Consider the following 17,164-nt stretch of genomic DNA (forward strand, 5'->3'; position numbering starts at 1 on the left):
TTTAAAAAAAAAAGTCAGTGGATTTTCTTCAGTGTTCTGCCGCAGTTGTCCGCTGAAACTGTTGCATATGGCTTTGTACTGGAAGGGCTTTTAGCACCGTGCAAGTGTACAGTGTGTGTCACAAGAGAATGATTATTTGTAGGTATGTAATTCTAAAACGGCTACAGATCTCTGCATCCAGAAATTTTAATAGCTTTTATGGCACAAATTGCATAAATAAAATGTTGAAGCAATTCCTTGTTATCCCTCTCTTTTATTACCCCTCCCACTCCCCTGTCAAATGCTGTGTTCTTTCTTGGACAGCAGTTTTATACATTTTAAAAATCGAGCTTTTCTTATTAGGACGTAGCCAACTTTCGGAATCCTTGGATACTTCTTCTTTCCTCTCGGCTTTTCAGTTTATCTGCATATATAATCGAGTGCGTAGAACGGAATGCAAGAATCTGCATCAGTTTTTGGGAACTTGACTCTCGTTCCCTTCTAGATTCTATAGTACCGTTATCTGCACTTAGTGAGCAATCCTATGCACAAGGCGCTGTCATAGAATCACAAGAGTTGGAAGGGATCCCAAGGGTCATCTAGTCCAACCCCCGGTATAGAGCAAGCCGGTGTAAGTTAAGTTGGTGTAAATTTACACCAGATCCACCCCCTGTTCAGCAGTGGGGTTGCTGCTCTGCTTAAGCCCTGGCAGTGGGAAAGCAAGCCTTAAAAATGGTGTCCAGTGCTGGGTTGCCGGGTCACATGACTGAGCTGAATGGGTTTAGGATTCAGCCTAAATCTCACCTTTAGACATGCCCCCGGAAAATACCGCTTTTGGAGAACTTATCCCACCCTTGGCACCGCGAATGTCACCTGAGCCAGCACGGAGAATTTGTGCCAGCTTAACTTTGACTGAGCAAAGGAGGAAACACACACACACACACACACCCGCCAAAAAAAAAGAAAAGAAACCCAACCAGCGTACAAATCAATACAGTGGTACCTCGGGTTACATACACTTCAGGTTACAGACTCCACTAACCCATAAATAGTACCTCAGGTTAAGAACTTTGCTTCAGGATGAGAACAGAAATCGTGGCACGGCGGCAGTGGGAGGCCCCATTGGCTAAAGTGGTGCTTCAGGTTAAGAACAGTTTCAGGTTAAGAACAGACCTCCGGAACGAATGAAGTATTTAACCCAAGGTACCACTGTATGTTTATCTGACTCAACCACATACACACCCCGCACACAGAGAAACCACAGTGCAACCAACCAAACACAACCAACCAAGCTCTAGGCCCCCCCAATCTCTCTCAATGCCAACACACACACACACACACACACACACACACACACACACACAATAGGACCTACCTGCCTGACACTGACACAAAAGCCCAGCACAAACACTGCGCGATGGAACAAAGGATTGTTTTCTCCCCCACCCCAATCTCTCTTCTCCCCCACATCATAATGTCTATGACCACAGTAAACGATGCTGAATGTAAACAAACTCTATGGATTAAAAGTGGACACACTATATGTACTTTTCTTTGGTTTTGTTGTTGTTTCACAAGAAAATGTTTAATAAAAACTAATTAAAAACAATAAAAACCAAACCCGTGGCTGAGCTGGGGTAGGGCACTTAATCAGCCAGCTGAACCAGAGATTTGCAGAGATCCTAAGCTGCTCATCCCAGCTGATATCGCCATAGGATTAGTCTTTAAGTCTATTAGTCCCGAAGGCGTCATAATACTATCTGTGGTTATGTTTTCTGCAGCAGAATAACACTGCTGCCTCCTAGGAATTTGTTAGTGGAGAAGGAGAAACTATAGAGCAGGTTTTCCCAAACTTGGGTATTCACCTGTTTTGTTTTTTGTTTTTTTTAGACTACAACTCCCATCATCCCTAGCTAGCTGGACAGGTGGTCAGGGATGATGGGAACTGCAGTCCAAAAACAGCTGGAGACCCAAGTGTGGATGTGACATAGCTCTAGAGCAGAGTTTCCCAAACTTGGGTCTCCAGCTGTTTTTGGACTACAATTCCCATCATCCCTGACCATTTGTCCAGCTAGCTAGGGCTGATGGGAGTTGTAGTCTAAAAAAAACCCCGTGAAGACCCAAGTTTGGGAAAATCTGCTTTAGAGCTATGTCACATCCACACCATACATTTAGGTTGTGTCACTTCTCCAAAGGTATTCTAGGAACCGTAGTTTGCTCCTCCAAGAGCTATAATTCCCAACAACCTTTAAAACTACTGTTCCCAGTATTCTTTAGGGGAAACCATATGCTTTAAATATATTGTGTGTAGGCGACTTGAATTATGGTGCTGGAGGAGACTCTTGAGAGTCCCCTGGACTGCAAGAAGATCAAACCTATCCATTCTGAAGGAAATCAGCCCTGAGTGCTCACTGGAAGGACAGATCGTGAAGCTGAGGCTCCAGTACTTTGGCCACCTCATGAGAAGAGAAGACTCCCTGGAAAAGACCCTGATGTTGGTTAAAGATGGAGGGTACAAGGAGAAGGGGAGGACGAGATGGTTGGACAGTGTTCTCGAAGCTAGCAGCATGAGTTTGACCAAACTGCGGGAGGCAGTAGAAGACAGGAGTGCCTGGTGCGCTCTGGTCCATGGGGTCACGAAGAGTCGGACATGACTAAACAACAACAACAAGGTGACTTGATTCTGGAAGGAAAAACCCTTAAACCAGGGAAGGGGGACCCTCCTCACCCAGAGGGCCACATTTTCTCATGGGCATCTTTCCAGGGGCCACATGCCGTAGGCCGGGATGGGGTTGGAGGCCAGATGCCAAAGCGAGCAGAGCAAACAGATGTGATGTTCACCTTCGTACCATATATTTCAGCCACACTGGTTTCCCCTCCCCTTTCCCTGGCTCTTCAGTCTCAAAAGTTGAACTTGTGCAGACTTGCCTGAGGCTATCTGAATTCAGGCAGACTTGCCTGAGGATATATTTCTTGAGACTTGAGGAGCCAAATGGAGCCAGGGGTTCTCAGATACACTAGAGCTGGGCTGCGACCGTATAGACATAAATTTGAACAGGCAGTTTCAGCTCTGGTTCTGGACTTCATTAGTCTATCTGGAGCTGAACTGAATAGTTGAATTAGTTATTTAATCTTGATGCTATAACGAGCTGATAGTTTGTTTTTTTCTGGCACGGGTTTCTGCTTGATGTTGCAAATAGCAACACATGCAGTTTTCATTTGCAAAAAAATATTTTAGTCCTTTTTGTGTGAGTGGCTTGGGAATTTTAGTTACATTGACTTAGAGATATCCTGTGTTCTCTTCTCCACCTCCATCGCATACTTTCTGAGCTGTGTTCTGGGGAAGGGCCGGGGTGTGGAGTTAAGGCAGATAAAAATCAACGGGGTGTGTTAGCATTTATTTATATATATATTTAAGAAAAAGCCCTCTCTGTTTTTAAAAGGAAAGGGTTTTAATGGGAATTAATTGAATACAGACAAGTTAAACTTGTGCACAAAAATTGATTCTAACAAGCACATCGTTCAGTGACAGTTCCCCCTCCCTCATAATTGGAGAATGGTGCAAATAATCTGATTTTGTAAACTCAAGAATGTTATAAGGCAGAGATGAGCAATTTGTGGTTTTCCATATGTTGTTGGAATTCAACTTCCATCAATTCCATTGGCCCATGCTGGCTGGGACTGATGGCAGTGTTAGAAGCTCAGATATACAAGCTAGGCACCAAATGGCTCCTTAAACCAGGGTTACAGTCACCAGAACAAAATGCGTAGTCATTTGGGGGGCCAGGCAGCTTGAAAGTCGTACTTTTCCCCTACGACTTTATGGTTCCTGAAATCCATTCTGGTTGTGCAGATAAAATATAACAGATAGGATTCTACAGGATTTGTTGCCGGGTTGTGAAAACAGTCAACCACTACCATGCTATAAGATCCACTATCCTGTAATATTACATATGCCGGGTCTACTGATGAAGCCTAGGATGGCGAAACAAGGCTAATATTCTGGAAATCCTTGTCTTAAGACTCTGTGAAAGGATTCTGTGGAACTGTAACAACCCTTCATGTGGGTTATTGGATTCTAGGAACAGACAGGTGGAATAGACACTTATACGTGTATGGACCTTATGCATGAACTGACTAGAGAATGAACTGATCTGCTGGGTCTTCTGCTTTTTTCGTTGAACTTTATGAGACTTCCGTTGAAATCTACAACTTGATACAATGAATAGTATACCTTATTTATTCAAAAGTACAACCGGTTACCGTATTTTTCATCCCATAGGATGCCCCGTCCCATAGGACGCACCTAGTTTTTTGGGGGAGAAATAAAGGGGGGGAATTTTCTTTATTTCCCCCCAAAAAACAGGTCGGGGAAACCGAACCAGGTCGGGGAACAGCAGGATGGCGGTGCTGCACCTCCCTGCTTGTGGGGCTGGCCGATGTCTGCCCAGTTGCTGCGACCCAATGGGAGCGGAGAGTGCTGTTGAGCTGGGCTTTCCCACCGGCATCTGGTTAGCCTCTCTGAGAACAGGATGCTGGACTCGATGGAACAGTGGCCTGATCCAGCAGATCAGCAGAAGCAGCTGCATGAGTGTGCGGGAGAGTTTGTTAATCTCTCACTGGTTAAGCCAAGAGTTGATTGTCCAAACATGGACTTAGTTTTGCCAGTTTCCCCCTTCTGCCGCTCTTCCTGTCTGCTCACATCTGACTTGTAAGCGCTTAGAAGGACTGGTGGGGTTGAGCGTCAGATGTTGTTTCTTCACTTTTCTTTCATCACCGCTGGGTATTTTGGAATGTTCTAACGAAGTGTTTGTTCTTGTTCTTTCAAGACCACCGCCGTCCTTACCCTTCCCCATTCAGCTGAAGTTGAGAAATCCCTTGAAATGTAAGGTTGTCGTAACAAAAGATGTAAGATCCGAACCGTTTTGTGTTTTCAAAAAGGTACATGAATCTATGTGTTGCTGTTTAAATAAAGCTCTGGCCCTTTACCAATAAATGCAAATGGAGGAGTTTTTGTAATGGCGGCCCCTGAACGGACATAATAGCTGTTGTCGGGGTAGTTTGTGTCTGGGAGCAATTCACACATTTAGATGCCGTTTCTGTAATTTGAATTGTACGTATTACCATGGTAGACAACAAACACCTAACGGTGGGTTGTGTTTTGATTATTTTGTGGCATTTCTTCATGGCTAATCACAGTGGTATGCGCCGTTGTGGATGATGATTCATTGGGCGAAATTTGGTTAAACTGTAGCAGTGAACATGTTTAGAGAACTGTAAACCAACTTGAGCAAGCTAATATTCTCTCTCCCATTCACCTATCAACTTTTCTTAACTCTTAACTTAGAGGCAACTGTGGTGAGCTTTCCTAAGAGAACAGAACTAAACTTCAGTTAGCAACCACCGCCCCACACAGATTTGACATAGGGATCTCCCCCTCCCCAAAAAATCCCACACCTTTCTGTTATACAGAAAACTTGCATTTCATTAATCTAGTAACCCCTCTAGAGGAAGCCCAGATATATGCCTTCCACACTGAACTGGGTTATCCTTTGTTCCTGAGGGCCAGAACAAATAGGACAATAATTACATAATTAGTAACTGCAGCGGCAGGTGGGCCGTGATAGAGCTACTGCTGTGTGTGTTTAAATAAACACACCATGGCCAGTCATAGAATCATAGAATTGTAGAGTTGGAAAGGGAACCCAAGGGTCATTTAGTCCAGCCCCCTGCAATGCAGGAAACTTGTGCGCAAGGTGGGGCTCAAACCTATGGCCTTAGGCTTCAGAATCTCATGCTCTACCAACTGAGCTATCCCAGCAAGTTGCATGATTATTGCTGTGCATGGTTTGATTCTAAGTTTGCATTGAAAAAGGGGGTGGTGGTGTAGTGGTTAGAGTTTTAGACTAGGCCCTAGGAGATCAGGGTTCAAATCCACTCAGGCACCATTCACTGCCTACCTCACAAGAGTATGTTGCGCAGAGCCAGTTCATATTGCCATTACTATTTGTCATGATCTCCAAGATCTCTCTCTCAGCCCCTTCACATGAGATATTTTCAAGCTGAAGATGGCAGGGACCAAGCGAAGCATGGGCTTTTCGTTGAACAATGGGCATTGTTTGCTGGGGTAGATTTCTTCTCTTCAGCTTGCAGCCGGAATTAGGAAGCACGATAGCTTTTGTTCTAGCTGATTACTTCATGTCTCTGTGCTCTGACCAGCTTTTGTGTCCTTTTGTTTCTCTGTGTTTGCGCAGTAGAGAATCTGTTGTGATTACCTTGGTATTTGGGGGCAGTCTTCCATGTCAGCCAAAAGAACATATGCTACTTGTGGGAATAATGCCACTAACAAGCCGTGTAGGCACATTTTAGTTTATTTATCTGAAATAACGTGTAGGCTGCTCTTCATCATAATGATCCCAATATGGGGTGCAACCATAAAAATACCAGTACAGTCATGCCTCGGGTTACAGACGCTTCAGATTGCGTTTTTCCGGGTTGCGGACCGCTGAAACCCAGAAGTACCGAATCGCAATCCGTGCATGCGCAGACACGCCGCTGCGGGTTGCGGATGCTGCGGGTTGCAAACGTGCATCCCGCATGGATCACATTCACAACCTGAGCGTCCGCTGTAACACCATACCATAAAAGCAATAAAACATATTTAAAACGGCAAGCTCTACACCACTAGAGCAAGCTACGAAACTCCTGTATGACTAAAACTAGTAGTATCTTATTCAGAGATACAGTCCTGTGTATTACAGAAGACAGTTGAATTGCAGATTCACACAAATGTTTGGAATGGTTCCTTTGCCTGGGCTTGTGTGCATTAACTTGCATTTACAAGGGTTGGTCAGAATATTTGAAATCTGATTGATTGATTGAAGTATCTTTTGTTTGCATCCCAAAAGTTGGGCAATGAAGAACAATATATTACCATTTCAAACGAACAGGATGCTTGTAACGCCGTATTATTTTATTAAAACTCGGCAGTCGTATACACCTTATCTCCAGCTTCCTGAAGCTGCCTAAAATAAGATTTGCAAAGCTTCCAGGCAATGCTCATGTGGCTTTGGAAAGTTCCCAGCACTGGGCCATTTCACAATAAGAAGGGCAGGGGTGCTGACAGCCCGTCTGTGTGCCCTTACCGTCATAAGCTGGCAAAGATGGCAGACTTGAGGATGAGCAGTGACTTCTCGGGTTTCAACAGGGTGTGATGACTAGGAAAGGAGCAAAGGCTTCTGCGTTAACCTCTTTCCAAGTGCTGACATGATTTAATGGTTCTACCTAGTTTGCATACTGAGGCATGTGTGTTTCAGCACTTAGGCCCACCGAATGTGCTCCCTGAATGGTTGCTCACATTAATTCACATGCATGCGTCAAATTACTTCTCTAGGACTTGAAGCAGCAAGGGGCTTTCTAGGAATACCACATTGCAAGGGTCTGGTTGTAGGGGTAAGGTCACAGTTGCTTGTTTACTTTCCCTGCCATGTTAGCAAGTAGTGCTGTGTAGTCAAGCAAATGCGAAGCAGTGTGATAAAATAATTGCAAGAATCAAAACTCTCAGTATCCATTGTTCATTGTAAGAGTTTATCTCTCTCTCCTAAGAACTTCACACAAAACTTTATCTGATCGGCAGTCTTGCTAATCATGTGCTTGTGTGGATGTTTGTTGGTGTGCGAAGGAAGAGTTAGCGCCTTCTCCTGCTTGCCAAATAATTTTTTCATTCTGACTACTTACTGGGGTTAAAGGTTATTGCGTGATTTCACATCCCCCTCCCCTCCCCGGCTGCAATTTCACCACTTTAGATAGTAATTTTACCTGTATATGTGCCGTTATTGCTGCCATTTCACTATCTTAATTCATTTATATTTTTGTTGCTGATGAGTTTGTTCGGGTTTTTTGCTAGATTGGTTAAATGAATTGTGACTTTGTGTCACAATTAGTCTCAGTAATTTTAGTACAATGGATTATTTTGAATTAAGTGCTGTGTTGATACTTGCCTTTGCTTTTGATTTATCAGTTTCTGTAATGAACTGAATCATTAAGTTGCAACATCTATTATCTGTTGCAACCCCACTTTGAGTGCAGTAATTGCAGAAAAGGTGTACATGAAATAAGCTTGACTTCATTACCTTCCAGTGCTTTGTGACTGATGTCCTCTCCCTTTGCCACTTTGAGGCAAAAAGTTTGTGACAACATAGTCAGCCAGCATAAATGTGAAGCCTTTGACAGCTGCAGTAATATGAGTGGCTGGTACTGCCTGCATTAACAGTTAGCACTAAACCATGGTTTGTCAAACAAACCATTAGTTATCCCAAAGACAAGCCATTGCTTGTTTCGGCAAAGCTTCATTTGCTTTCCAGCTGTTCTTGCCTCATGTAGCACCTAGAGTTGCCGTGCCAAGCAAGGCTTTCTGTTTGGACAGAACACCAAGTCACTGTTCATAAGCTAACAGCAAAAGGTGGATTCAAGTTGTGGTCTGTTGGCAGAAAGCAAACCATGGTTAATCTGTAGGACTGGGTTTGCTCATCAAGACTTAGTGCTGTATGCAAAATGGGCATATATATAAACTTTTAAAGATAGCTTCATATTGGGAAATATTTAGAGGGGCAGAGGTTCTCAAGTAGAAGGTGCAACAAAGTTGTAGCAGAACATTCCAAATAATGGTAATAATGGTTTTCCTTGTTCTGTATATTCTTTCACAGATCTAGGTTAATTAGCAAGCAACATTGTTTCTTCTTTTCCTCTGCAGAGCTTTTTATTTTAAAGGGATTTAAATTCCACGATGAGTTAGAAACAAAGGTCTCTTTTCAGTTGTAAAGAGCTCTGCAACATGCAGCCCATGGATAACATTGCCTGAGTGTTGCAATCCTTGCATTGTGTGGTTTGATGGAAATAACTGCTGCATTGGTGCAGAGCAGGGGTCAGCAAACTTTTTCAGCAGGGGGCCAGTCCACTGTCCCTCAGACCTGGGAGGGGGGGCGGACTATTTTTTTTTGGGGGGGGACGAATTCTTATGCCTCACAAATAACCCAGAGATGCATTTTAAATAAAAGGACACCTTCTACTTATGTAAAACCACGCTGATTCCCGGACCATCCACGAGCTGGATTTAGAAGGCGATTGGGCCGGATCCAGCTCCTGGGCCTTAGTTTGCCTACCCATGGTGCAGAGGGTCCTGGCACTCACCTCTTTACTTTGGTGTTGCAGTTGCTTCTCTTGGCCACCTTGCAAGTTTCGAGCACCTACTTGTGACCGCTCTTTGCTTTGAGTCGATGGTGATACTGCATACTGCTTCCCTCTTTTTCACCCCCCCTCGCCCCACCAGAAGGTGGGTGGCTGTGTTAATAATGCACGAGCATTCATGGACAGCTCTGTATGAATGAAAGAGACAATCTTTACAGCTATATAGGCGTAGGATTTATACTGCTCATCTTCCACATACCGTATTTTTCGCTTCATAAGAGGCACGTTTTCCCTCCTAAAAAGTAAGGGGAAATGTCTGTGCGTCTTACGAAGCGAATGTGTGGTCCCTGGAGCCGAATTGCCTGTGGCAAAAAACAGATTGTGCTTTTTTTTTTTTTTTTTTTTTTAGAAAGAGGGAAGGGGGTGTTGAAACAAAGCCTCTGATCAGCAAGCGATCGGGAGGGAGATAAGGGACACTAGCGATAAAGGAGGCTGCCTGGGTGGGGGGAAGTAAAAGCACATGGATCCTCAGGATTTTTACATTGGGTCACCAAATTCACCATCAGATCACATAGCATGTCCATGGCTATAGCCTGCACAAAAAATCACGCATCCACTGTTTCGTGGGGCAGCAATGGTGCAAAAACATGGGTACAAAGCACGGATCCACATGGATCCTCAGGATTTTTGCATTGGGCTACCCCAAACTCACTGTCAAATCACATGTGTGTGGCCACAGCATGTACCACAAAAATCATACATCCACTATTCCGTCTAAAAACTATGTGCGTCTTATGGTCAGGTGCATCATACAGAGTGAAAAATACAGCAATCATTTCAATGGCCTAATGCAGAAGAACAGAGGAGATGGAAGTGAGCACCGCAGGGCGCCGTGAGAGGAGCAGTTTCCATACAGAGCAACCCATTTTAGCACCAATATACTTTGTACAATACCTAATCATTTGAATGAGGATTTGGTATAGCGACTCTAGCAAGACAAAGTCGTGCCTGTTCCCCTTAGGTTCTTGTAGACCAGGGATGAATCTTCACCCTCGTGCAGCTTTAATCAGGCTTCTTATTCATGAAAGAAACGGGAAGCTATTCAGTTGAGATTTTCTGGAAAGGTGGGGGATAGTGATCTGTCACCTCCTCCCCCCCCCATTCACAAGCTGCACTTTGCTGCCATGTCTGTTTTTCCCCCTGAACGATTCAAGCACATGAGATTATTGTGACTCATGCTTAAAGCACATTAAGTATTTAACATTGGAAATCTTGTGTTGGTGAGGTTCTTCCTCTCAAGGTTTTCTTCTTCTTTCTACTTGGGGTTTACTCGAAATGCCACCTATTTCTTGGAATGACGGGGCTGTTTCCAGTGGGAGTAAGTGGTGAACCTGCGTCTGGGCTGCTTCAGGCTGCTAGTGGGGGCTTGTAGTGTTTCAGTGCTCCTCCGTGCGGAAATCAAAATCAAAATGAAAAATCCATCTGCCAGGGGGCGGGGGCGGAACTAGGCTAGGTTTCCCCTAGCATCCAGTTTTCTCTCATATATATATATATATATATATATATATATATATATATATATATGCAGGTTTTGGTGTCTTCGGGTGTCTTCCCGTGTAAGAGTCGGGGTGTCTGTGCGACGTTTCGACGAGGTCTCACTCGTCATCTTCAGGCTGGTGCTTTAGCCTGAAGATGACGAGTGAGACCTCGTCGAAACGTCGCACAGACACCCCGACTCTTACACGGGAAGACACCCGAAGACACCAAAACCTGCATTCCTGTACCCGTGAAAATCTACGAAAGCAAATATATATATATATATATATATATATATATATATATATATATATATGTCCCTCTCCCATTGAACCAATGGAGGGGGAAACGGGAAAATATTATAATCTTAAAATATCTAACTGTGAAGATACATAAAATGAATGGGTATAAGGTCAATGAGGAGGAGGAGGATTGGTTTGAGAAGCTATTTGGGCAGGTTTGAACAATTTGGGGCAATTAAAATGTTAAAAGTTAAATAAACCTTGTGGAGGGAGGAGTGTTAAGGTATATAGAATTGTACATATGGTTGATTTAAATATGTTATTATTGATTATGTATACCCAGTGTATATATATATTCATTCCTCTATGAAGGAGCACTCAATCATGTGAGACCCCCCCCCCACCTGAAAACTTGGGAGTGGCACTACCCAGACAAAAGGTTGCCACTTCAGCGAGCCCTTAGCTCTATTTTTGTTCCCTGCACGTCATCTGCATTCAGTTACATCAGTGTCTGCTTATCTCAGATCTCTTTTAACAGCACGATTCTGTGATGTTTGACCGCTGCAACTTTTACAGTAGGGCTGAAGAAGTATTCTAAACAGGGAGGGATATCGGACAGCGAACAAGTGTCTACACTCTGCACTAAAACATTTGCACCACAGTAACCCAAATCCTGTTGTCGTATTTAGTGTTGTTGTTGTTGTTGTTGTTGTTGTTGTTGTTGTTGTTGTTGTTATTGCTCTAGTGTAAGTTTAGTCCTTGATATACTGCACAACAGGAGTGGGGAATCTCAGACTGGGAGCCAAATGTGTACACGTACACACACACACACACACACACAGAATACCCTTCTCAGTCTGGCTTTCAGGACTCTCCCTATAGGCCACCCTCACTCCTCAGCAACACTGTCTCTTCCCAGGCCACAATCCTCACCATTTTCTTTTCGGGCTATAATACATCTTGCTTCTCTGGATGGAGATTAAGTGTGTGCAGGTGTGTGTCCACTGTACAGAGCTAATATTTGCGCCTATTGCTACACATATTTCTGTCTCTCGCCATACCCACTACTAGAATGTGCCCCCTCTCTCCTGGGTCCTAGCCTGGCACTATATATTTTTTTTAAAAGATATTTATTGAAAGTTTTTAAGATATAACAAAAAAGAAAAATAAACATACAAAATAAAAAACAGTTAAAAACACACATTAATTTTCAATAACATAACTTCCATACACTTATTTCCTCGGACCTCCTCATACCTCCCTTCTTTGTATTCCAGTTCGATTTGTTAGTTCAGCAAATCCTTACCATTTAACTTTTACCCATTTGTGAAACCTTCCCCCCCCCCATATCTCTTAAAGCATTACAGCTGGAAACCGCTTAGTTTCTATCCAACATCCTTCTAACATTCATTAATTTTACAATGTTTCTGTAAATAGTCTTTGAATTTCTTCCAGTCTTCTTTCACCGACTCTTCTCCCTGGTCTCGGATTCTGCCAGTCATTTCTGCCAATTCCTTGTAGTCAATCACCTTCATCTGCCACTAGCCTGGCACTATAACCACTAGGCCACCACAATCTTAACCTTGTCTTCTGGGCAAGACATATAAATGATAAAATGCAGTTCAAATGGGTAGGCAATGTGGTTGCCCTCCAGATGTTGTTGGGAGAAAAAGAGAGTCTTCGCCAGGTTCCAGGACAACCATAAAGAAGGTACCAGGCAAGAATCTCTGGGGAGGGAATTCCACAGCCAGGTTGGTACCTGCACCAAGATGGCATTTTCTGTAGTGACCACCCACCTTATTTCACCTGATGGGGGCACCTGGAGCAGGGCTTTCTCCATACTTGAATCAAGAAGGTTTTGGGGTTTTTTATCACAGTAAAAGTGTATCTAGAAGAAGCAATGAATCATCCTGCACGCTCTGTATAAATGTCGGTCATGCTCATTCTTGGAAGGAAGTGAGTTGATGCCAATCTGTCTCTTGAGATCTCTCGGAAAACACATTCATTCCACAGCCTCCTTCCCTTTCACTGATGTCAGAGTACTTGCACAGGCTTTCTTTCAGTCTTACCACGTGTGTGTGTGGGGGGGGATGTTTCCAGCTCCCCAAGGGTGCAGAAGTTGGCCACTTGTGACTAGAACTTTGCTTAATGAGCTCAGTGCCATTGAGACATCTCATAAGAACAGAAAACTCAACGTACAGTTTTGGTTCCCCTGCCTGTCACAAAGGGCGTAGCTGGATGTCCTTCTCAAGAGGAACAGCAGTAGTTTCACCTCTCAGAGCATCTGTACTGACAGTACCAAGATGAAGTGTTTTATTGCAGAAGTTGACTATTGTGGTTGGGGGCAAAGACAGGTGTGGCTCCATAGGCGTTCATTATGGCTGGGGAATTGGAAATTCCATGCTCTGGTTTTTGTTTCATTTTGCAGTATTTATAGGCTACCCTGTTTTTTAAAAAAGTTCAGGAGCCAAAACGTACGAGAGCCAAGGCTTTCAAGGTACGACTGTAGAGTGCTGTGGGATCCCAGAGTATAAATGTTGAGGAAATCCCATCTTCTTGAGTCAGCCATCCAAGTATGAGTGGAGCAGCCAAAAAGCAAGATCCACCAAGACCCAACATGATAAGCCTCTCTAAAAACATACTATAGCTGATGGCATAAAAAGCCACAATGAGGTCCAGGAGAATCAATGGCATTGTACTGCCCATGTCATCTATAGGAGTGGACAAAGGAGTTTTTCTTCCAAAAATAAATCTAGAAAGTCTAGAAGTTGACTGGCTACTCTGCATCCAGGAAGGGAATGTTAGCCTCCATTGGACATCTGTTCACATCTTCTGGGCCCAAGGAAAGTTTCTTCAGAAGCAATTACACTGTAGTCTCTTTAGTTCAGCAATAGTTCTGACACTGGAGGACTTATTCTACCATGTGCTGGGAAATGTTATAAAAAGTCAGAATAAACTCTGAATGTAAGAGGGTTTACAAGGCCACTTGCAAGTTTAGTACTTGGCAGAACTGTGTATATTCTGCCAGTGGGGTGTGTGTGTGTGTGTGTGTGTGTCCCTGAAAAAAAATATTCACTAGGATCTGGCACTAATTCTCTATTATGTCTAAATTGAGTACAAAAAACAAAGTGAACTTGCATGGTGTTCATGTAAGTCTTATATTTATTTAGTTAACAAAATAAATATAAAAAATGGCTTCACTCCAAGCCTAGTCAAAAAGGATGCATTTGGCCCAACCAAATTTGTTTAATTTTCTTGGATGACCATTTAAGCTGAGCTTTACTGTTCATTTTGCATATGCAAGGAAGATCCCTCTCCTGGAACTTCTTAAGTTTTTTTATTCCAGCTTGTTTTTTCATTCTGCTTCAAGTTAAAACCCAGCAATTTGCATTTCAGTTTCTGAATCTATACCAGGTCTTCCGTATTTTTCTAATGCTGTGTGATTCCTATACCAAGTCCCTGTCATTTTTAAAAAATTGTTGATTTACTTAATATTTGTAATCCACACTTCATTGCTGCATAGTGCAATCCCATTTCAGACAGGTTTGGTTTTATAATAAGGCAGCACAAAAATCTTTTAAGTTCGTTGCTTCTAAACTGTACTGCTGACTTGGTGCACAGAACACACTGCATACAAAGGATTCTTTTGAAATCTATGGCTCCAGCCCATGGCGCTGATGACTCAAGAAAACTTGGGTTCTTATCTTAACCAGACATGTGCAGCCCTTAGCTATTAATACGTATTTACGAAATGGTGGCATGTAGGATACCAAAGGACAAATGTGTTCTGGCAGAGATATCCCTGCCTATCTACTTATTTTGCAATTAATACAAGACCCACTACTGGTAATCGTGGTCTAGAAGTGAAATTGTGCTTTCTCCTGTATGTCACACAAATGAAATCTGGCAAAGAACATGGTCTCTATCCTAAAATCCTTACTGTACAAAATCGTTTTTCGGTGACGTTGTGTGTGTGTGTGTGTGTGTGTGTGTGTGTGTGTATTGCTCAGCCTCTAATGTAAGATTGAACATGGCAAGGATTCTCCTTGGGTGATTCAATCTAAAAAACTGGAAACAATGGTTTTAATGGTTTCTTTGCAGACTCCACAAAATAGAATCAAGCACTGTGATAAGCCATCAGCTTTCAGTGTTTTTTATTCCTGAACCAACCAAAAGAAAGCAATAATAATAATGTACAGTGAATGAATTGAGACTGCCATGTAGATTTACAACACAGCTAAATTTCTTTAATTTATTTCCTTCTAGGACATAAGGCATGAAGCCAGTGACTTTCCATGTAAAGTGGCCAAACTTCCCAGAAACAAAAATCGCAACAGATACAGAGATGTCAGCCCATGTAAGTTCTGTATCCCTCTCAATACTTTCAAGGAGTCTTTACAAAAGGGTGGAGTAGTGCAGATGCAATGCCAAACAAGGTAAAACTGTATTGTTTCCAATGTGCGCGCAACTTTAAAACAGCACCCTGCTGTTGCTTTAAATAACAATTTCAAAATAGGTTGCTCTGTGCTATTTTGATAGTATACCAAAATATTACCGCTGGTCCTCCAGCATTGTAATTGGGCAAAGACATGCAAAGCAGAGAAATTCAAGCAGAGATGGAGTCCAGTTTGTCCCAAAACTGTAGAGAACTTGCAGTATGTCCACCTTGCTCATCCCCCCCAACCTTTCAAAGGCCCAGCTTTCTCTACATGCCGGTGATAAACTTTGCTAGGGTTCGACCTGGGGTGGCATTTTCCAATATCAGACCTTCGTCCTGGAATGCCTGCAGTAGTGAAAGAGAAGTGCCTGTGAGCTTGTGAAGGTTGTGTTTTCTTTTCCTCGTTGAGTAAGCTCAGCCCGTTTCCATGCACTAAGCAAGGGCTTCCAGAATGGACTGGTGGGTTTGGGTTCCGACGCAAGCAATGAGCACAGACACTTGGCTTTTTAGAAGTTAAGAGAAGAACTGCCGTTGCTCAGTCTCTTTCATTTTTAATGTCTAGTTTAAAAGCTGGGTGGTTTCCTGTTTAATCACGTAAAAACACTTTGCCTTCTCGTCCAGCATTCTGTTTCACAGAGTAACTAACCAGTGCCTGCAGGATGCCCACAAGCACTGGACACATACAGAAGCACCATCTTGCTTTTCTACCCCACCAACTGATCTTAAGAGGAATCTTGCATCTAGACCTGGCTGTACCATGTAACCATGTATAGCCTTGTCCTACGTGAATTTGTCTAATTGGCTTTAGAGCCATCTAAGCTAGTGGCTGTTGCCACAATTCGTAGCAGTGAATTCCATTTGTCACCCACCTCTTCTCCAGAAAACTCAGGACCATGTGCATTGAGTTATCTCAATTTATCATTGCAACAATCCTATGAGGCCTGTTTGGCTAAGAGGTGGATGAGTGGGGATTTGCAATTAAGTCTCCCTGGTTCAAATTCAGGATTGTCTCCACGTTGACTGCACTGGCTCTCAAACAAGCTGTGGTGAACTTTTCTAGCTGTTCAGTTCCCAAGTGTGTCATAATGACCACCTGCATCTCATGAGGATTTTTTTTTAAAAAAAAGTCATGTGCATTCAGTCACAGATCTCCTATCTACATTAATGTTGAAGATACGGTATCGCCATGTACTGGAAAATCTCTACCATCACTTAATAGACTAAAAATCAGCTGAGTCTTCCAGGAAAACTCAATAGAAGCTATAATGTTGCACATAATTTTGCTTACTGATCAGTTTTAGGGGTTCTTTTTGTGGTAACCACCATTGATTTTTGTTTGTTTTAGATGAAACGGCTTCCAGTCAGTTTGGTTTTCCTGTAAAATGTAGGGATTCTTCTATATCTGGGTAGGCTAAATAGAGCAAACCAGATCTTTTGAAACGAAGTGCAGATACTGTCAAAGTGGTTTGACTATTGATAATAGCTGGGTGAAACATTAATTGAATAAAAGATACGCAACAGTGTAGGTGAAGGATTATGTTTTGGAATTATTGATATTCCGATCTCTTCTGAAAATATGTGACATAAGCATACAACTTCAGCCTGGTATAGGTCTGCTTATATCTATTTTGATTGAAAGTGAAAATGCGAACATAACATCTCTTTTAATCCAGCTTGCACACCACATTAGACCATAGTTAAAGTGAACTATGGTTTTATGTGTCTGATCAGCATGCTGGTCCATTCTGATGAAATCATGGACGCCCATGATTTCATCAGTATG

At 42.9% G+C, this 17,164-nt stretch overlaps 1 protein-coding gene across 2 annotated transcripts in view; it reads left to right on the forward strand.

The window, feature by feature from the left end:
- Positions 1–17,164, forward strand: part of PTPN1 (protein tyrosine phosphatase non-receptor type 1) — an 88,531-nt gene that overhangs the window by 49,127 nt on the left and 22,240 nt on the right. For both annotated transcript variants that reach the window (XM_082226214.1, XM_082226213.1), the window contains exon 2: positions 15,210–15,300. In XM_082226214.1, coding sequence (XP_082082340.1) covers positions 15,210–15,300 — 91 coding nt within the window. The remainder of the gene's footprint in view (positions 1–15,209; positions 15,301–17,164) is intronic.

Source organism: Podarcis vaucheri (assembly GCF_965113315.1).
Source record: "Podarcis vaucheri genome assembly, chromosome: 6".
Lineage (NCBI taxonomy): Eukaryota > Metazoa > Chordata > Lepidosauria > Squamata > Lacertidae > Podarcis > Podarcis vaucheri.